At 37.1% G+C, this 23266-nt stretch overlaps 1 protein-coding gene across 1 annotated transcript in view; it reads right to left on the minus strand.

Annotated features, from left to right (window-relative positions):
• KCNH7 (potassium voltage-gated channel subfamily H member 7) overlaps positions 1–19190 on the minus strand; it is a 242621-nt gene extending 223431 nt beyond the window's left edge. The window contains exons 1-2 of the mRNA XM_062004706.1: positions 19115–19190; positions 16913–17143 (exon numbers count right to left, since the gene is read on the minus strand). Coding sequence (XP_061860690.1) covers positions 16913–17143; positions 19115–19190 — 307 coding nt within the window. The remainder of the gene's footprint in view (positions 1–16912; positions 17144–19114) is intronic.
• Between the last annotated feature and the right edge of the window lie 4076 nt (positions 19191–23266).

Genomic DNA, 23266 nt, shown 5'->3' on the forward strand with positions numbered 1-23266 from the left:
CCACCATCATAAATACATCTGAAACTATTTACTATATTTCCCATAAACTGTATTAAAGCTAAAAGTCAACACTGGTACCAAATCCAATGAGTATTCACTGCTGGATGTTGCCAGTTACTCTGAAGAAATAATTTGTGGAATAGTAGTGAATTTGTTGTTGGTCCCTTCTGTGCTTTACCATATTTATGATATTTGTTTTAGCGGTAACATGAAAAAGATGTGCAAATAAATATAAGTAGCAGCAATGAAAAAGGCAACATTAATACTATGTTTACTTTTATATTATCATTTGTAGCCATTACTGGCTGTGGTATATTACTACCGATTTTTTAAATTGCAGAAGATATATCCCCTGTGACACAATAAAGAGAAATACAACAGTGAACTAGTTAGCAAATCAGATTTATAGCTTTTCTAAACTTGCAGCTCAGGCTAGATTTTCAGAAAAGATCAGCTGACATTTAGGCACAAAATGCAGGTCATTATTTTTGTACCCCATAAACAACCAAAATCAAAATCCTTACAGACCAAAGAGCTGACTATTCAGCAAACTATTCAGTAAACTTTTCTTGAAAATCTGGCCAGGCGTTACAATGCATGGCCTGAAGGAAGGGTGAACATATCTCATAATTTGAAAAAAATTACAGGATTTGTTTTACATTTTTCCTTTGTACACTGCTGTTGCATAAGAATATTACCAGTTTGCTCAAAGTGTTGGTACCATAGCAGAATAAGATACATTCAAGAACGTTTTGGTTTTGGTTATCTGACAGTTTATTTTTCTTTAGTAATTTATTTTCTTTTTCAAAATAGAGATGATATGTCTGTAGCAGGTAATAATTAACTTTCATTATAAATCTTTAATCTCTTTGGAAAGTTCCTTTGCAGCTAATATCTAAGAGATAAGCATGTTATCTTTATTCTCTGCTCTGGGTTCATCATCACAATTCTGGCATTTTATTCTGAGGAAATGTTAAAACGTTATCAACTTCCACCACAGGTATGCACAGAGACCTCTATACTGCCTAAAACGTTGAAAGGAAAGCTCAGATTACCATTATAGGCTTTGGAAAAAGCTATCTGAGGTGGTGTATGGTAGACTTCAGGCGCTCATTTTGCTTACTCTTTTTGTTGCACTTCAGAAAGGCCAACTACGTAGGCTTAATGGAATTGTAAAACCTGTACTCAAAAAAGGTTTATATTTAGCACTAACACTTTAAAATAATACACTTATTTTTCCCAGCCAATAGACCTATGTGGTTCCATGGTTGAACTCACTGTCCTGATCTGTAAAATTTCCTCTTATATTCCCTTTGATTGTCTTGTGTTCCAGGAAGAAAATGGTACATTCAAAAAATAATATAAATTCCATAATCCTACAGATTAGGACTGTAGTTAGTTTGAAATGGCTTTGATTTTAAAATATATCTACATTATTTTGCTCCCATAATTATTTGCAAAATGTACATTATACTATATTGCATATCTGAAAAAACAATGACAAATCTGTTCAACAGGTCTTCAAAAAGTTTATACTTGTTAAAGCCTTTTTCAAATATCTAAATGTTAAATATGTGACTATCAAATATTTTAAAGAATTTCAAACCCAAATAAAAACACACCATCTTTTCAGTTATTCAAAATCCTTCTTAGAAATCACACTTATTTGTTTTGGGAGGTTGGCTTTATGTTTCCTTTATTTTAGATAAAATCCACAAATAACTGGGAAGTAAACACCATTTCTGAAGTTATGTTAGACATCAAAGTAAGTTGCTTTGTAATAACTGTTTGCAAAGATAACTGTATTCCTCTGCTAGGCACAATATTAGAAACGAGACTTAGCAAAGCCATCCTTTATGTCTTGGCCACATTCTGACTTTATAAGAGCCTGGTAGGACCAAATGTCTTTATCCATTCTCCTTGAAAGAAACAAGTCAACTTTTGCAATGGTCCATTTGACAATGGCAATTTGTTCCAGTCTAAAGAATGAGAAATTATTTGTTTATTCTCATTCCTTTAAATTAAAAATAAGACATACGTCACTGCGCTATGCACACTAGATTAACCCTATGCAGAAATGAAGCACATACAAGTAGTTATTCTGAATACTACTTTATATGTGTTACATGCAGAAATTATTGCAGTTATACTGTCAGTATATAAATGTCTCAATGAATCCCTCATTCCTCTCAGAAGGAGGAATAGCTTTGCACCTGGGTTGAAGTTTAAAACAAAATTAAAAATTACTAAATCATAAATCCTTACAAAATACTGTATTGTAATGCATATGTTACATAAGCTGTCTTCTGCATCATCAAATTTACTGCTTGTGGGAGCAACCACCATTGGTAATGTAACACCAGGAACCACTGTTGTACACCTCCAAGATAGTTTTATCTGTATATGGGAAGAGACCATGAGACAGTTTCTTTTAGACAGCCAGTAAAGCAGATTTTATCGATGAACATTTAAACATCCCATTAGGATGATTAAAAATAAAATCCATCATGACACAAACAGATTTGTAAGTGTCAAATATGCAAGCAGCATGGAGAAAAATGGTTTTAATAATAAAAATATCATCAGTGCTGTTTTAATCTGGAAGTATATTTAATGAAGCTTATCAACACCTTCAAACAGCAGTTGAGCTCATCATTAATAATATTCATTAAATATACTTTAATTGTCACATCATGTTTGTTTAACAGTCCTTGTATATATAAAGAACTGAAAAAAAATGCAGAATGGGTTACAGATCTGAACATGCTGTTGGGCCACCCGACTGGCGTGACTTAAAGCATTGAGATCATGTCTCAGTTATCACTTTTAAAATTCTCAGATTAATCACACTCCTAAATGATGGATATTTGAAGGGACACTGCTTAAAACCATGGATCTGACATCATTGCACTACCAAAACACTGCAGGATTCCCAATGCTCTGCTGCTGATGCATTATGTTCCATGTGTCAGGGGCCAGCTGCAGCAGGGTGCTGAGTGCCATCCATTCTGGCAGCCAGATGTGCTGAGCTCCTGTCAGGAGGTAATAAGAAAACTTTGATATTGTTTATGGTGTTTGGAGCAAGAGAGAAAGGATAGTTGGCGTTGGCCTAAAAGAAAAGGGCAGTATTAACCCTTGAAGGAAACAGTGGATTTCTGTCTCCCCTAGTCACTAACCTGGAAGAAAGAGCATAGGATAAATCACTATATCTGTCATTTCTTGAAGAAAATATGAAATAAAAAGTGGCAGAAGAGAAATGGAAAAGAAAGTGCTGTTTTTAGCTGTGACCTATATAAAGAAATGTTAGCAACAAACTTTTCCTTCCAAGATGAGACACTGGTTCAATGAGGTTACCACGCTACTGAAAATTACTACAAGAATTCCACACAATGTGAAAAAAATATTTATCTCTTACAAGATCTGTTTTCTGCACATCTTTCATTACAGGAATGAAGTGCTGAATAATGTCTGCCATGGATATCCTAGTTGTTTGCCAGTAGCAGTTGCATTATCTCCCAGTATTAGACAATTGAGTAGCTGCTTCTAAAACTTACAAGAGCTCAATTGAAATTATCTTTAGCATTAAGCTGTTTGGATGACTGTTTTACATGGCAAAATAAGCATTAGAATGTCTCTTTTATTCTTAACTCAAACACATGCTTGTATAAAAACTCTGCCAAAGAAAATCAGAGAGGTGCCTATCAGGCCAAGCAGTTTGGCCTCCAATGCAGGAAAACACTGAGCATATAGGTCAGCATAATAAAATGAGTAGCAACATGGAATTTATACCATGCAGCACATCAGTAATGACATTTGGAAAAGACCTTTTGTTGAACAATATCTAGGTTGCAATTTCAACCACTTTTAATGTATAATGTAAACAGGATTTCCAAATGCATGTATAAGTGTACCTAAATTATGTAAAATTTCATGTATAAAACTTGACATAATACAACATTCAAGTAAGAGGTATGTGTAAAAGTAGTACAGAATGCCTGTTAATATAGTAGAAGATGTGTTAAATACCTACATATTGGCTACTGAGATAAGAAAAAACCACCTCAAAATGGTAACAAACTTCTTCAAACTTTCCAGAGTATATCGTTCAACCACACACCCTCAAACACAATAGCAGCCTTTCCAAGATCGTGTAGATGTATCAGAGTACCAGCTGGCTCAGCAGGGAACACATGACTGAGCTCCAGTGTAAAAAAAAAAAAAACCTGTAAGATGTATAAAGGAGGTGGGAGCAAGGGCAGGCTACAAAGGAAGAATACAGAAAAACTGCCCAGGCATGTTGGGATGGTCTTAAGAAAGGAAAAGCTGAGCTAGACTTGATACTCTATGGATATCAAGGGCAACAAGAAGAGTTTCTCTTGCTAGCTATGTTTGCAGTGAAAAAATAAACAAGTATGTGAGCCTGCTACTGAGTGGGGAGGGTGATTTAGTGACAGTGGATACAGATGAGGCTGAGGTACTCTATACATTTGCTTCCTTATTCTGGAAGACATCTGAATCTTGAGACAGGGTTCAAGGTAATGGAAGAGGATTGAGATAGGGATCTCTTGAGTCCAGGTCTGTCCAGGATAAAGCATACAGGGCTGTAACATCAGAAGGGTAGCAAATATATTGAGGAAAGTGATATTTCTCCTTTCCTCAGTGCTCATTAGGGCACATCTGGAATATGCATCCAACATTGAACCCCTAGTACAAGAGAGGTGTTGTTAAACAGATGTCACCAAGATGAATATGGACTTAAGCCACTTGTCCTATGAAGAGAGGTTGAGGAAACTGGCTTCGGCTAGGAGCCTAGAGAAGAGACAGCTTTGAGAGATGTAATGACAACCTTTCAATAGCTATAAAGAAATTATCAGGAGGTGAGAGCAGGTTCTTTACTGAGGTGCATGGCAGGAGAATGCTAGAAAATGCTTTAAATGAAAATGGCAGAGGTCCTGACATGGTATAAAGAGAAAACAGTTTCACTGTGAGGGTAACTGAGCACTGGAACAGGTTGCCCAGAGAGGCTATGTTGTCTCCATCACAGGATCCAACTGGACCAAGCCCTAAGCAATCTACTCTGAATTCTGTGTGGCTCCTGTTTTCAGTATGAGGCTGGACTCGATGACCTCATGAATGTCCCCTTGACTTAAATTCTTCTTGATTCTATGAAAATATGATGGCTATAAAAGACCAACCTAACAAAAACACTTCTTTGCTACACTAGAATTGTGAGATGCTATATATTAGTTAGAATATATGCCATGCTAACAGAATGCTTTCCGAAAGCAAGCACGGCTGGATGAGTGCTATTTAAAGACTCCTATGTGAAACAAAACCTTACTTATTACGTAGATTGTGCGAGCTTCTAAAAGACAAGATATAAACAAACAATGAAATCCAAGAGAGTAAACAGTTACAATCTAAACTATGTTTTGAGATTATCCTGGGTTAAGACATCAAATTTAGAGGTGAGCTAGTTGAATCTGAACAGAGATATTACATCCTGCAGAAATGTCCATTTTCCCATTGGAGAATTTATGCAACTCTCACAAATATTCAGGATCATGGAGGACAAACTCCATTATACACACCTAAGAAGCTGAATCAAGAAAAAAATTGATGAAATTTCAGTTATTTGAATGTTTAGGGAGTGTGAGCTTTTTGTTTTGGGGAGGAAATAAAGCCTTGTGCATTATATGATACATACAGCATCCATTAAAGACAAATAATGCTCAGATAAGATATACTTTTTCTTTCTTTTAAATATTGATATGGTTTAAGGATGATGCATTAAACTCTGAATGAGTGATTCATGGTTCTCCTGAATAAGTGCTACGATTATCACAACAAAGTCTCACAACAAAGTGAGACTTATAAATGGTAAGTTTTTCCTGTTTGGGAAAAGCATGAGCTTAGCAGCCACTAAACTTTCTTAACCACGCTTCCTCTATTTTTAATTTGTCATTTATTTGGCAGTTCTATTTGTTGTATCAATTTGGAAAACATCAGGACTTACATGGGAAAAAGATAGATACGACTTGATTCTACCTTTCTGTTCTTTAACCTTGTGGCAAGAGAAGGAAACTGGTCTCTTCTGCTGTTCAAAATAACCCCATCTGTTTCTAATCCCATTCTAGCATTTTGGGATTGTTATTGTGTGTATCCTCTCTAACAGAAGATGATGTTTCTCTAGAAATTATCCTTCATTACAGACAAGACAGATACACCACTGAATCACCCTAAGGGTGTCTCTTTACTTGGATCTGGCCTGTGGTCTGAAATACTCATTTAAGAATAATTCCTATTCAGTACCATTTTTATTAAAGATTGTTTTACAGAACTATTCCCTGTTCAATATCATTTCATACTGTCACTCTGTTACCCATTTCTTGGATTTGATTGTGCTGGGGTTGGGATTTTTTTTTTGTGGCATTGATTTTTATATAAACAATGCTCTTGTCTATACTAGGAAATATTACAATGCAAGCTTGGTGTACTGTCTTATAAAAGAGAGGTGAATAGTGCGAAAGTACCATAGAAAATGGTGGCTTGCAACTGTGAGCTTTTGAAGAAAAATCTGCCTTTCAAGGTAAGAGACTCACTGTTTTAGTCAGTCAGATCATTAGAGCCACTTTCATTTGCTGTTTAGTTCAGACTTCCTGTGATCGAATGCATTTAATAATGCTTTATTAGTAAAACTAATGATGTGAACTAATAGTTGTAAACTATAGACTATAAGTTTGTATTCTATGATGGAGTACAAGGTAATTTGGGGTTGTTAAATGCCTTGAGTGAGAAATGCCCTTTTATTTTATATATAGATATATCTCTACACATACATATATGACACGACATGTAACTGAAAATTGTGTCCTATATTTGCTTTTACATGTACAAATTCAGATCAGTCTGAACTTGCTCTGTTAGAGCAAGTGAACCTCAGTATGATCTTTGTAACTATGATATTTTAGTTATGGCTGATATTTTGGTGCTTCTGGTCCCTAAGAGGCAAAATATTTGGATAATCTACTTTCCAGGTAACAATCAAGGCTAAACATGTAGAATTATTTTTCCATAATTTCAAAAACAAGTTGATACATTTTCTTAAGTTCCTCAGAAAGTGGAAATGCAGTGCTTTGTTCACAATGTTTTTTATTTACAGGAAAAAGCTCTCAAGGTAGAAGAAAAAGGGATTATGACCAAAATGTTACTTCAAAGGGAAACTAGTGATGCAGTTCCCATGAAGATGAGACAAACACTCCTGCACATTCAAATGTGAGAGAAATCACATTTGAAAAACACACAGTCACACAGAATGTATTTATGTGGCTAATAGTTTGCATATGTTGAGTTCTACAGAAACAGTGATGCTACTGGCAATTCTGCTTCTGCAGGATCTGTTTTTTAATAAATGAGGTCAAACAACACCAGAAATGAATGTAAAGAGACTTGTGTGGTCTATTGAAAAGCTCCCTTAGCTATAATATCTTTGGTTTGTGTAGTCATTTTATAAAATAGAATTGCAGACCTGCCAGCTAGGAAGCAGAGTTGTCTGTGGACCATGTATTCCTTCCCCTTTTTAAAATAAACAGTAACCAGAGACAGGGGATGACACTTGCACCTAGTGCCCGATCTAAAAACATCACACATAAAATACACTAACTCTGCTTGTAGCTACAGCAGCAGTTAGTAGTTTTAAACTTTTTAAGCATTTAGGAGAAGCTCTTTGGACCTCAGGTATACTCCTGACATAAGGGAAGTGGTTTGCAAGTTTTAGGATAAACATTTTAACATAGTTTTGTGGTCACTCACAAACAGTACTCAAAGACTTGCTTTATTCCTTGACAAAACTTTTCTTTGAAACTCTGTGGGTAAAACACTAAAGCTGTTTCTGTGTTACTTCCTACTCTTGTTACCATAAACAATGTACAGAAGTACTAAGGATGCTTTGAGCTGTGGATAAGCACAAACTGGCTTAGGACTGACGTTACACATAGGCTGCTTTTCACACTAGTTCATGAATTGCTCCATTAATCCACAGAGAAGGCTCAGATGTTGATTTATAGATACTGGGTTTGAACTTCAAGGTTTTTATTCTCTAACACATTATGGTATGTTGTCCATGACTCCAGAAATAGTCCTTTTGGCAAATGTTATCTTTTTTTGTTGAATGGATTTTGGCGTGAAATTGATTCCTGGTATTTTATGCAAAAATAATGCTGGGCACTTTTGATGAAAAAAGAGGAACACATTTTCCTCTCTTTTATTATCATTATTTAAATTGACAGGGATTTTAGGTTTTCTTTCTTTCCCATTTGTGAATTGAGGGCCATTTTTTCAAGCAAGTAGACAGAACCGCAACAGTATGTCACCTTAAATACCATGAAAATAGGATTTATGGACTATTGAGTTTCATGTTCTTTTCAAAGTATAAAAAGAAATGCTTTTTTGTACAACAGCCATAAACATGCAAAACACTAATGAGATTATCTGGCATTTTTTCCAGAGAGGAAGGAGTAAAGCAGATTGGCAGAAATGAGTTTTGAAAGGAGGAAATTTGCAAGCTATTTTCAGAAATACACTTGCAGTGATTTGAATGAAAATCGGCAGAGAATGCTCTAAGAAATAAATAATCTCAAATGGGCATAGACTCCAAAGTCTGAGAACAGCTGGGAATAAGCTCTTTAGAACACGTGTGTTAGTGATGAAACATATTTATATGACTAACTGCTTTTTAAGCAGCCTAGGTATAAGACAAAGGCAAAAAAACCTAATATATATCTACCCTTGTTCTGAAGTAATCTCTGCCTCTCTACTCTGGTTTGAAATGGAGGAAGGTTTTGTCTGTGTTTTTAATGTTTTCTTTTATAACTTGCTGCCTTTGTAAGTAGCAGCTCAGATCCAGCTAATACTAGTTAGCAATGGCATAATATGACTCTGTCAACAGTGGTCTAATACATAAGGTCGGGATTTTTACTGCTGCAAAAATTAAACCTTTTTTCTTTTATCGTGCATGAGCCAAGTCTTATATCTGTAGGTATTGATATCTTGCTCTCAGGCCTTTAGGAGTGTTTCTGGGAGTAGAAACAGTCAGTTATTATATAGTTTCTTGCATTTACTGTAAAGAGCCCAACATTTCATAAGGTGATACTGTGAAGGATCAGTGTATTTGAGTATTGTGATAAATCCTAATTTCCTGGTATTTTAAATAAAATCTTGTGTTTCTCTAAACTGAACTGATCATTTCAGCAAGATTTCCTGGTTTCCACTACAGTCCAATGGTAAAAATGAGGGATTTAAATGAAGTCATGGCAAAATGTAAAAGAATTTTTTTTTTTTTTTTTTTACTACGATACAGTAGGGGAACGAGGACAGGAAAGAAAGAAATTTCTGCTGTTATTTCTGACCTAAGCTTTCTTCTGATCATTTCCACTCAACTATCAATAAATAAACAGTTAAAATGTTGACATTTAAATACCATCTTTAGCTTTTCATGATACCACGACTCTTGGCTCTTCGTTAGTGACAAAGCTGGAATATTCAGTGCTATAATCAAAAGCATTATCAAGACTAGGAATAATGAGACCAATACCTAGAGTCTGGTTAATGAAACGGAAAAAGACAAGAGGACATTCCCTTTATATTGTTTGAGTTCGACCTTTTTCAGATTGAAGCTTGGTATCCTTCATGGTGATCTTTACTGATAGGACTTCATGTGATTATAGAATTAAAAAATTAAGAAAAATAGATACAAAAAAGGCTACATTGTACCAGAAAGTTGGTGAGGGAGCTTAAAATGGGATATCTATGGAAATGCTGGAGGTCAAAAAGCATTTTGTGACTAGTTGTAATTCTACTTTACAAATAAAATTTTAGTTTCTAATAAATAATTAAAATACGTTCTTTCCTTTAAAACAAAACCAGTATACTAGACCAAAAAGTTCAAGCTATACAAGACTGTAACACCAATACCTCTCACCATACCAATGTGAACTTTCAGAGATGTAGACTGTGTGAAACCAGCTGTAACCATAGAGCCACAATACCCCACTGTCATTGTCATGCATCTGCTCTGCCCAGATCTAGGTTCACAGATACAGTTCTGATTGCTTTTGAGATACGAAGTTTCCAGAGTCAGTTAGCAATTTCCATAGTCATCATGGTCTTTCTACTCTGAATCTTATACTGCTTGACTATATACTATACTGCTTGATTAAGCATTTTCCATACTTAGCTGGGAAGTTGGCAAGAATATTGACTGTCTAGCACATAGACTGAGTCATACATGAAGTCAAAGATTTAGAGAACACTATAAAACTGGACTTGAAAACACTAAGATAAAATCTAATCCTTACTACTATTCTCTTTCCATTGCTTGAAAACAGGGAGAACAGCACCAATGTCAACACTGGTACTATTCAAAGTCCAAGGTTCTGAAGTTTGCAAAATACCAAATATGCATATGGCTTCTATAAGAAAAGCAGTTGCTCTTCCCCGATATCTACTTTAAGGTATGATGTTTGACTTACTCTTCATCTCTTTTTAAAATATATGGGCCAATTCAGTGGAGAAGAGAAAGAACCAATTGATAACGCAAATTAGAAGTATGGAGTAACTCTCTTATCACAATGAAACATTAGAAAGAATGCATAATACAGACAGAAAGAGAACACAATAAAATAATGTGAAACTATGCAAAAAAACAATTGACTGACAGCTGTTCTTTTGGTCTCATAACCCAAAACCAAAATAGCTTTCATTAAAACTGCAAAGAGTATATTCAAAACAGAAAACTTTGTTAGGTAATGCCTACTTAAAAGACAAAACTCTTTTCCATAGGATATTATAGTTCTAAATAACTTAGAAAAACTTGATTTTTTTACTATATATATCCTATCACAACCTTCTAGTGCCATTTGACTTGAGAATGTGGCACCCTTCTGTGGGACTCTCATTTTGAAATTCAGAAATCATTAATTCTCTGTACCTCAAGCATTCCCTTTAATTTGAATCCTTTTATTAGTGTAAATTGACCTTGCAACTTTCTGAATCCTGCTGTAAAACTGGAAGTCCAGTGGCAGAAGAGCTCCCTCTAGACCCTGTACTGAAATGAAACACTCCTCCTGATCCAGCAGCCTGCATAGAGATTTTTTTGTGCCATGGAGGAACTTAAAACTGTCAGAAGAGATTTTTCCAAGTTAAGCAAGACTTTTTATCTGTTAAAGATGCAGTAGCTATAATAGCAGTTGTAATCTTCATTATTTCATAAAATTAGATATATCGAATCATACTGTTCTGACCCTGAACACTGACAAAGAGATTAACTTGAAAGGAAATTTAATTGTTGTTCCTTTTTATTCAGATACCGTCTCTCATTAGCAGGAATACATGAATGGGAAAAAATGGTCTATAAAACCCCACTTCTTACAGAAAATAAATTCATCTTAACCCAACATATTGAAAAGCCAAGGGTTTGAAAAATATGGTTGAAATTGGCCCATAAATACAAGTAATTAGCACATCTGAGAGCTCCTTTGTCATAGTCATTAGGTATTCTACGTGAAAAGAAGTGACCCTCAGCTCTGGGCAGGCACAGGAGCCATAACTGAATGGGGCTGAGTAAATGAGATATTCTGATCATGGAGGTATCTGCTTGCTGCTGTCATCACTTGCAAAAACAGCAATACTGAATTGGACAAGGCACCATCTTGTCTTTTAGGATAATTATTAAAACCTAAAGTAGAAACATTACACTACAGACGTAAGGTCATCTCTTTCCAATAGTTCAACACTTACAGTGAAATTCTGGATTTCATCCAAGTTTTGGGTTGGTTTTTTTTTAGGGATGTTTGGAAAAACCTTGCATTAAGATATATTTTTTTAACAGCATTTTTTTTGGTGGGTAACAGTGTTGGTGACAATGTCTCTATCAAAATGTGGTCAGGTAGTATTTCTTACAGCAAGAACAGCTATAGTAGCAGGGTATTAATTGTCAATAGCTCTGGTTGAGGCATTGAATCTACAGCCAAGACTCCACTTGCTGAAGCTTATGTTAGACCTAATCTAAGGGGACTTGACACACACACAAGGGTCTTTCATTTCAGCTGTATTTTTAATTGATTGGTAGTTTCACAGCATGTATAGAACACAAACAGGTGATAAAACACCTACGCTGACTGAAGTCTAGATGGTGACCTTCTAAATGAAAACCTGATCTATTTAAAAATACTTAATATCATTTTTACTTTACTTTGTCAGTATGTTTACATACTTTTTAAATTTTCTTACCTTCAAATAATACCCTCAAAGGCCCTAAAAAATATTAGTTTGGAATCTTAATGTGTTTTGAAAATACAAATATGTTTCATTTGCAGTGCATTGTAGCAAATTGCATTTCTCAAAGTGGTAAGTAATTTGTGATGCTTGTAAACAATCTGCAAATAATTGCTTATCTTTCCTCAAACCTATAGCCTTCTGTAGTGCCACTTATCCCTAGAGTATCTGATGTGTATAGGTTAAGATTAAATGATCTTACCTCTCTTTAACTCTGTAAGCTTAAATATAGCCCACTGTTGCCCACAAAACATAGACTAAGAAGTAAAACAATATTCAGAGTGATGCAATCCTTTCTGATCATCATATATCTATTCTCAGTACCAAAATAATTATACTTTGATGTCAAAAGCTTTACAGCTTTACCACCTCAAGCAATATTTTACATCTGTCAAGAACGATTTATGCAGTAATGACTTGAACAGCAAAATGGAGTCCTCAAAGGAAGAGCTGTCAAACATTTTCACCACAAATAACTTTATTAAAATAAGAATTGATATTCTGTATAAAAAACATCTTACCTTTAACTATAATACAGATAATATAGCTATATAATTTGTGAAACTGAAGTTGTGAAATAGTGAGAAATATATTATACTATACTGCTACTTTGATATCAGAGTATAATTTTTGAATTAAGTAAATTTTAATGCCTAATGACAAGACATAATTAAGTGTTTCAAAATAAAAGTTCTTGTGATTCATCTGTGTTTACTGTTTGGTTTAAAGGGCATATTTACAATAGCAAATAAATTACTGAGCCTTTAATCCCATGAGTACATTGAGTTTGTGGTGCTTCTTCTATGAAGAGAACCTATTAATTTGGACCCTTAGTTTTGGCTTCCATTTGTTCCCATTAACCATTTTCTCAGTAGTAACGAATTATTTTGATAACTATGTAATCGCCTACTGTGGCACTACTCTAACAGGACAGAGGACTAGAACTTGGCCAGCGTTGTGTAAATCCCTTTCTAAAAGGAAAAAGGAGTGAGAAGAAATTGAAATCAAATGTAGGCTATGTCAACAAACTTATTCTGATACAAATACTTCAAGAGGAGACAGTAAGGATTTTAGCTGTGAATGTTAAAAACTTCTATGAACACGGGACAATGGTATGGCTGGGACAAGGTCTGTTGGGTGCCTAAGTAATGCTGGCATCCCACCTCCATCCCATCTAAACAATTACACAAAACTATCACAAGTATTCTCCCTCTCTCCTCTGTAGCACCCCCACACTGCACAATGAAAAATGAAACATGCCCAATCTAGGTAATATGTTTATAAAACTGTGATACATCAGATTTGCATTATGCTTTGACCACTCTACCTTCTGTCTGCTATATTTAAGGCAGTGTAGATTCAAGCAGCTGTCATGTTCTGAAAATCAACCTGCTACAGATTTTTTCCCATCGTTCTGTCTTGTTTTCTTCAAGCATGTGATCTGGCCTAAAGATCGAAACAGTGAACAAACAGCAGCATTCAGTCTTGCATCATCAAGACGTTTAAAACTCAAAATCTTGCACTTTCATCCTTAAAAGTGGACTATAGACCTGTAGAAAACATCGGAATCCTAATTCCCAGTATGAATGCAATACCACTTTTCCAGTGCAAGAATTTTCTTTTAAGCTGAACTTTAAAACTGTGACATTTTAAAACTATCTGAGGTGATATGTAGAATTGGAAAGAAAAAGTGTTAGTTATCAAGTGATTCCCTTTCAGATATCTGCATTGCTGGACATCTGATGATAGATTAGTTTTGTAAGTGAGGGGATTTATGATTGCACTGATATTTGTTTTACTTGGAAATATTTAAATATTTTTTTAATCAGTGGCTTACGCAGAGTAAATGATAGTGTGATGTGCAATAAGGTTTTATTTGCAATTCACTGGGCATTTACTCAGCAGTGTGTAATATGGTCTTCAGAAAGTCCTGTCGGTGAAACCTCAAGCAATCCACAGCTTCATGAGCTGTCTTCCTCCTCCATATGCTTAGTATTATGTCAAATATCACACAATGGGTGACTATGAAATATAATGTCAAAAACTTTCAAGCACTGAGTATTTCATTGGAGTAACCTGGGATATTCACATGGAGAAAGTTGCATTTCTAACTGTGCTGGTACTGATGTCTTAAAACATTCTCTTATTCTGTCACGGTATCCAGAAAAAAACAAGCCACTCACCAGGCACTAAGCGCACCAGGCACTTACCAGGTTTTTAGAAAATTACTTAAACTCATTTTGCTTCCGAACTTGTTCAAAGTCCTTGTTAGGTATCACCATTCTGTATATTGTTGCAATATACAGCAAATGTTAGACTTAGTGTACATATTGCAAAAACAGATTTGCAAATTTGAAAAAGTGAAGGAGCGATGATGAAAAGTGAACTGTATCTTTTCGGTAATTTATAATAAGTACAGAATATGTTTACTGACATTTATTACATCCATCATATAGGTAGCTTCAATTTTATGACACCACATAAACTTCAGATATTTTATCACATTTTGTAAAGAAATTCAGTGCTATGTGCAATGAAACAAAAAAGTCTGCATACACAAACGATCAAGCTGTCATTTACGCATTTGAGTATCAGACCTATCTTGTATTTTTGTTGCTGTTTGCCTGTAACTGGTGACTCGGTATTTTAAATTATATTAACAATTCAAAATATTTCATCCTTATTTGTTTAAATTTAGCTGTGCATATTCTGCATATGATGTCCTGTTCACATCCAGCAAAACTGTATAGAACTCGTCTCTAGCTTTTGATATTCCTTAACCTTCAAACATAATGTCTAGTAATTTAAAGAAACTATTCACAGAAGTGAAGTTAATGAGAACTCTACTGCATAAGGTTGTTTACACAGACTAATCCAAAACTCTCATTTATAATGGGCCTCAAAATTCAAAACTATTTACAAAAGATATGGCAATTTTTACAGGCAGTTTTACTTTGGTTTGCCTCAAATGGATTATGATGTTTTGAGTGGCACCCGCATTCAGCATTTTAGAATAATATTGCAGTAATTGACAGATAGGCAGTAATTTTGTTAAGCATCTTTCCCACCCTCCTAATATCTTGGTAGACTAAACCACTTTTAAACGGACAGATCTCAAAACAGTGCTCTAGGCTGGTGGCTGGGAAAGTTAGCTGTAACATTCTGCTTTGCAATATTATTTTTAACACACATCAAGTTAACACAAACACAGGCTAGATGTATAAAAGACATACGGTGTCAGGTCTCTGAGAAATCTATGTTCAAGGAACAATTACAACAAGAAATCTTGACCAAAATCTGCTTCACACCACCGAATCAGATGTAAGAATAAAAGACTCGACTGAGAATGTGCTAAGAAGAATATACTTAACTATTGGTAGCATGTGTAGAATGGTTGGCTCAAGTCCTATCTGAATTATACCAGCCTAAACTAAAAATAATATTACTTAAGTTTCTCTGAGATAACAACAGAATTATTGAGAACAGAGTTTAACTCTGTGACTTTAAAATGTGAGAACATCCATTGCATGTGATTCTAAAATAGATGCAAACAACACACTGGCACTTGTCCAGAACTAATTTAAGCTCAGCATTTGAATACGAATTTCCCTTTCCTTCTCCCAAGAGTGTATACAGCAAGAGACAGAATAAGGTACATCACACTTTTTCATTACTCAGATTTCTTTGAAAGATGGATGTTTCTGTAAATAACCCAGGGTAATTAGGAAAAAAATCTCAACAACCCTACATATAATTATTATGTATGATAATGACATTCCATGTATATGCATTTTTTAATCAGCAAATATAGTATATTCATTTTATGCTCTTAAAAGGAAAAAATCATCAGTATAGCAGGTTTTGTCATTCTTCTATATTGATTCTTCACTTAATACCAGGGAAACTCTTAATAATTTAGCCATCATAAAATTTTTACTCTCAAAATATAATTCTAAAACAGCTTCTGTGGTCCACTTGCAGGTACTCCAACTTCTCATTTCTGAAAAAGACTCATCCCTTTCTTTATAAGCCAATATTTTCTTCATGATAGGTAATTTTTTGCTACTTTTAAGTTTGGTGTACTTTTTCCAGTAAAACATTGTGTTTAAATAAAGGTACAGTTTCACTTGTGTAAGGCGGGCATAGTAAAGCACTGAAACTGCTACACCATTCCCATGTCCTGTGAGATGAAACAGTTCATAAAAATTAACACTTACAGGATGTCTCCTCTATGCTTGTGTTACTTGATCATTGCTGTAGGGCTCTTTACTTTGGGAGGTTTACATCTGCTTTACACCAAGAGGAGAACTTTTTGTTCAAGTGTTGCAAACACAGTGCAACTCTTCATTCAGTTGTCAGAATCAGCACACAGTGATATACTCTAGACACCCACTGCTTTCAGGGCAGATTCTCTTACTGTGTACTTCACAGTACACAGTCCAGTGTACTTTACTGAACTTCAGAGAAATTACAACACTATGCCAGCAAAGGGTCTTGCCATCAGATAATACACATTTCTTGTACCAATCAACAGATAACCAAACACACCAAAAGTCTTGAAAATATAAACAGACTTTACCATCTTTGTGATAATAGGTGACTTCTACTTTCCTCTCCTCTGACCCCAGCAGTGCTTGAGCAATTTGGGCAATATGATGTCTTTTGGTCTCTGGCCCATGAAGAAAATCACAGGTACAGGGCTTCTGCATGACATCTGGTCTGGAGAACCCGGTCATCTCACAGAACCCATCATTGCAGTAGATGATAGCACAATTCTGCACTCTGGCATTAGCAATGATGAATTTTTTATCTGCAATAAAAGAAAGTGATGCATGTTTTAGTAATCTACCAACATTTCATAAAGTGTCAACTGCATGGAAGAATGCTAAACAACCCTTCTTTTCACTGGGATGCCTGAAATGCAGAGATTTTCAGTCATTTGATGTATCTAATTTGATCCACAGCTTTTAAAGAAACTTCAATCAATTTTGAATACATTAAGGATGAAGATGTCTTTTAAGGAAATAAATCCAGATTATGCAAGCCTTTTGCAAAACTCTTTTTTACTTCAACATTTTCTCCTTTTTAGCTTCACTGAAACCCAAGTAATGGCTGCAATCCTGTCATAACTCCAGAAAAGTCCTTGAAAAGTTAGTAGCTTCTTTTGAGGGGAAGGGGGCTCTATTTAAGTGAAGGGCTTTCTAGGATAATATCCAACCACCTCTATCTCATCTGTAGGAATTTTAATTGAGGCAAATGACAGCAAGTTTATTTTGAATATTTTAACAAAACTATTTAGATGAGAACATGATTTATTGTTTTCCTCTGTGATTGCTCTAGAAGTTATATTTATAAAAGAAAATACTCCTCAGTTAAAAGAAAAATTAAAAAAGGAGTATGAAGGTCCATGAAAACCAAAGATTGTGATGTTGGAAACATTTTGCACAGTCTGTTGAAGTTCTGTACCTTAGTCCATCATCCTTTCCCAAACCCTCACCTGATAGAAGGGCTCTAAAGTTTTCAACTATTATTTCATTTGTTTCTGTTTACCATTATAACATACTATTGCTCTTGTAATTATAAATGTGCAGCTTTGACACGCTCACTGTTAATAACAGGAATTTCTGCTTACTTCATCACACTGGTAGGTCCCTTACAAATGACTTTTTACGTGACACCAAGTTAGTAGTATGAGTCTTCAAAATTTTTAAGATATTCTATCTTTGAACACACTGTAATATTTTGAGATGTCATTCTTAATTTTTCTACTGTCATTCAATCATGATGAACTTTCACTATCAATTGCTTAGTTAGTAGGTGGTGCTTTATTCTCTTCAAAATGTATACACTTTGCTGCATAAAAACTTTGAGTAGCCACACGGACTTAGCATTCAGATAAATCAGGAGTACAAACATCATCTTTCTTTCTCCAATAACATGGCTTTAAGTAGAAGGAGGCACAGACACTGGAATTAGCTGTAAGGGTTTCCATCAGACTGATACTAAAATTATGCTAAATATTTAAATAAATGTACATACATAAAAACTCCTGTTTCTAAATGAAACTCATTTTAAGCATCAAGTGTTCCTCCTTACTGTTAACAGTAAACCAGACTTCTGTCCAGGAAAAACACTTCAGCTTTAGCCTCCTCGACAGGCTGTAAACTGCTGCATTGGGAAAGATTTCATAGACTCTCCCTGAGGACGCACTTGCAATGGTTTGATAGATATTTTAGGTTTTCATAAACAAGACAGAAATATTTAACAGCTACATTAAAATGCACTCGTGACAACAAGGTAAGAGAGTATTTTCTCTTTGATAAGTCCTCTGCATTTTTTCTGTCTCCTCTAAATCAAAGTCTAACTGTTCTGCTTTATTTTGAAAAGACAATAATAATTAATAATAACAACAATAATAAATCTAGCTCATTTTTTAGACATTTCCTAGGCAGCAAGACTGCACACTCTGCTTTTAGAGCCATTTCACTGGTTCAGAAGAAGGCAAGAGATGTAACTTCTATAGCTATACAATACGGATACAGTAAAAGGTAAAAACTATTCCTAGACATAGTGTGGGGGGTGGGGGTGGAAAAGCCCAATAATCCAAGTCAATAACCTGTAGTCTAAATAAAAACCAATGTTATTCCTGCCAGGGATCTCCTCCTTACCTCTGGCTTTTTCTTGCCAAGCTACAAACTTAAAATAGTCTGGAGCTGCTGTCCATTTAGTCACATGCAGAATGAAAGTACTATAGCAAAATAGATAGAAAGAGAGAACTTACTTTGCCCTTCAAATTTTCGTATGATTGTACCCAAAAATGTATTTTGTGGTGCCACATGACCTCTGCGAACAGGCATGTTTGTACAGGTCTTCGGTTTTCTGTGCACAATGACTTCTCCAAGGATCTCCTATACGGCTCCAGCCCAGAGCACCGAGCCAGCTACCCTTTGTGACAAATCATCGTCCTCTGGAGCTCGGAAATCTCTTTCCATTAGCACCACTTCTAGATACACGCTTTTCCTATTGGAGTCAGATCCATCCCTCAGTTTCCTTTTCTCTTTCTTTTTTTTTTTTTTCTTTTCTCTTTCTTTCTTTCCTTGCTTTCTTTTCTATTTTTTCCTGGAGGTTCTCGGACGCTATTGTCTGGGGTGGGTAGGGGTGGGTAAGCAGGAGGAGATGGGAGGGAAGATTACAAGGGTAATCGATCTCTAGCACCAAACATCGCCAGTTTTCCAAAGCAAATGGCTGTGACCCGGCAGTTTCCGACGCTGTAGTGATGGTTAGAGGGCTGGAAGACTAATGTTGCTCCGCTGCCATAGGGACTGACGTTCCCCCCCTCCGGGCTTCACCACGGCGCGCAGCAGCTCGGATTACTCAAGCGTGGCTTAGCAAGAGCCAGCCAATAAATCTCTTCAAAACTCGGCGACGAACAGCGGCATCAGGAATGAAGCTACACCCCGGCAGCACCGCGACGTGCCACATCCCCCACCGCTGCGGCTGTAGGCGGCGGGGACCGAGGGCGCTGCCGGCGGAGGGGGGCCCGTCACCTCCGACCGCCACAGCTGCTCCACCCCGCCACCGTCGGTCCTGTGGTGGCCCCTGAGCGTGGCCCGGCGCGGAGCCCCAGGCGCTGCCACGGCTGGGGGCGGGAGGGAGCTTTGTACACGCCCCGTCTGGGGGGGGAGGTGCGAACGGGGATCGATTTTGAGCGAAGGAGGGCGGGGGGGGTGAAGGGAAAAAGGGACCACCGGAGCCCTCGGCATCTTTCCCAGCCCCGACGGAAGGGATCAGCCCCCTCCTCCCGCAGCGTGACCCAGACGGGGACTTCCCCTGGCCCCGCGCACCCCTCCTGCCGAGGAAGGGGCATCCCCTCGCTTCTACCCGGGTGCCGCGCAGGTGCGAGCTTCCGCTCGCGGGACGAGAGGGCGGTGCGGAGCGAAGCGGAGCGGGGCGGGGCGGGGCGGGGCGGGGCGGGGAGGGGAGGGGCGGGCGGGTCCGAGCGGGCAGCGGGGCGGGGCCAGGCGGGCAGTGGGGCCGCCCCCCCGCGGGAGCTGCGCCCAGCGCCTCGCTCCGCCCCGCCGCGCGCGGAGCTGGCCGTGGTACTGGAGCCGCCCCGCCGGCGCGCACCGAGAGCCTGCCTCCCCCCGCCGCGCTCCTCGCAGCTTCTCCCATCCCACAGGAATCGCTGGGGAAGCTCCCGGGGGAAGCAAGTATTATTTTCAGACTGTAATTAAGGCTTCCTGCACTACCCAGCCGGCAGAACAGTGTACATTCAGCACGGGCACAGAGAGCACCGGGGGACCTCGGCGAGGTGATACGGGGAGGGAGTTGGAGGCAGCCATGCGATGCTGGAAAGGCATCTCCAGGGTAGTGCAAAAGAGCAGCGGCTTCTTAATAAACGCACAGGGGAAAAAAAACAGCGAAAAGCACCTGCTCACTGTTCTTTGTAATCACAAGCACAGGATATTGAGCCGGCAAACCACCGCCTCCCACCTGTTCTCTCCCAACACAAACAGGTGTTTCCTTATTCCCGTGAGCTTCTCTCAGGTGTGGCCTTTGTTTCACTGTCACCATGTGTCGTTCTCAATATTTTTCAGAGGAGGGACACAATCTGTTGGATTTGTGGGTACATTTCTGGACAAATTTTGTTTAATCTCAGTAGAATCATTCCGGATCTACACAACTGTAAATGATGCCTGAAAATATAATTTATATTTGTACTTAGAAGGCTGCATACTAATTAACTGTATACTAATTACAAAGCTCTAGCTACATTATGTGATATGTAATCAGGTACATAATAAATCTGAAGAAGTTAGCATTGCTTATTTACAGAACCAAATACTCTAATCTCTGTACTCAGAGGTAGGAATCAAAGTCTCATCAGCCACACATTCTTTGTAATCATAGTATTTGGAGACGTATAACATTTTTGTGACTCTGGTCAACACTAGAGAATAATACTATTACTTTTTTTTTTCCTCACTATTCATGTTGTTTGGACAGTGTATGAGGTTGCAGACTGAACTTTTCCTGTTCTTTGTCTTGATCAAGAGCAGATATTGCTCTAAAAAGGTAGTCAAGTTTCCAATGACAGCAGTAGAACTAGTGTGCACAAAGTGAGAGGCACTTATTTCTTATAACACTTTATATAATGTCTAACATCTATTTAAATCATAATATCCAGCAGTGACTTCTTTCTCATTTTTGCATTTTTAACAGCAATAGAGAATAATTACAATAAAACTGTGACTTGTACTGAACAACCAGTGTTTGTTTCTGGTATTCAACACTTATTAGCAAACTAGATCAACTATAGGCCAACAGAGTACAGAGTCAAATGCTTTAGGTGCCTGTCTGAAGAGAAAATGAGATAAAAAATGTTCTAAGAGTTCAAATCTCACCAAAGCCCATTTTTTTCATGTTAAGTTTGAAAGGCACGCTGTGCTTGCCTGAAAGCTGAAACAGCAGAGGGAGAAGTCCAATACTCCGGAAGGCCTTCTTTGTGCTGTCTCCTGGTGGTAGATTGAAGTTTGATGTTGATTATGTGAATATACATTAAAAAGACTCCACATGTTTTATTTATTTTTTTCACCTTGATTAGTTTAGAATCTGATCAAGATAACTCCAGTCAAAACAAGGTAACTGCTGCTCAAAGATGAGATCTGAAATGTGTTTTTTTTCAAGGAGATGAATTCAAAAGAGTTATGGAATGTAACAACTACGTGAGCAATAGGTGGCATCTGAAAATCTTTCATCTCCGTGATTTACATCACTAGTCTTGTAGATGATTTGTTGCTCCTGGACAGCTTAGTGCTTGTTGTGTGTAATTCTTTATAATTTTTTGTAGCAAGCCAATGGTGAGGGAGTCATGAGAGGAAAATATATTAAAATTGGACAATTTATCATTAACATCAAGAAAGTAATGTGAAAGAATTTGCATTTGATTGGGAAAATATGCATGCAAGTGGGAAAGTTGGAATTAATCAGAAATGTGCCTCTCTAGTATGATGAAAGAAGTGGATAATGCCATGGAGATATATGTTTTATCTCTAAAGTTGTACAGTTGCCCTCTCTGCAAGAGACCAAAATATCAAGGGAGGGTGTCTCCAGAGCTAAATTCCATCGAGCAGGCCTGCTCCCTTGTCCTCTGCTCCCCTGTGGCGTTGCCTCTCATGGCACCACCCTCGCCACATCCTGGCAAGAGCTCCCCAGTGAACTCATCTGCTCTATAGCAAAATTAGATATGGCATTTCCTGGCCTCAAGGACAGCAGCTGATTTTCAAATAGTGATTTCAAGGTTTTCAATGGCATTTTAACTACTTTGTTCTCAAGCTCTTAAAGAGAATTTAGAGGAATATGTGCCTAGAGATGTGTTATTGATCTATTTCAGCATCTTGGCATTTATCAGTTAAACTTGTTATTGTTAGAGAAAGATAACTCTGGGGAAATGGCTTTTATTTCCCATCATATTTTTGCTGAAAAAAAGAAATAAATAAAGGAGTCAGTTTTAGTCCAACATTCTTATCATACTTGACTACGCTATGACTTGACTTTTACTCTTTGACGCTCCAGGAGACTCTCCCTTAGAGAAATGTAGAAATATTTTTCCTCTTTCAGTCTAAACAATCTTAATAATCTTTAACCATATGTTTTTCCATTTCATTATTGTTGTGATTTCATGATTTGTCTTTCTGTGGACAGTAGTCATGCATTCTCGTTTCAAGAAACACTTTTTGTACTGGAGCAATATACTAAATTGGGATTGTTTTTGTGGGTTGTCTTTTCTTTCTTTTTTTTTTTTTAATTCTCCTACTGTTCCAGCTAGTATGTGATATCTGTGTTTCTTTTACCATGGATATTCTGTATGCCCTCTCATTTATTCATCCATCTATGATACATACTTTTCCAACTGTAAATAAGACTGAGATTG

The sequence above is a fragment of the Colius striatus genome, chromosome 11 (genome assembly GCF_028858725.1).
Source record: "Colius striatus isolate bColStr4 chromosome 11, bColStr4.1.hap1, whole genome shotgun sequence".
Lineage (NCBI taxonomy): Eukaryota > Metazoa > Chordata > Aves > Coliiformes > Coliidae > Colius > Colius striatus.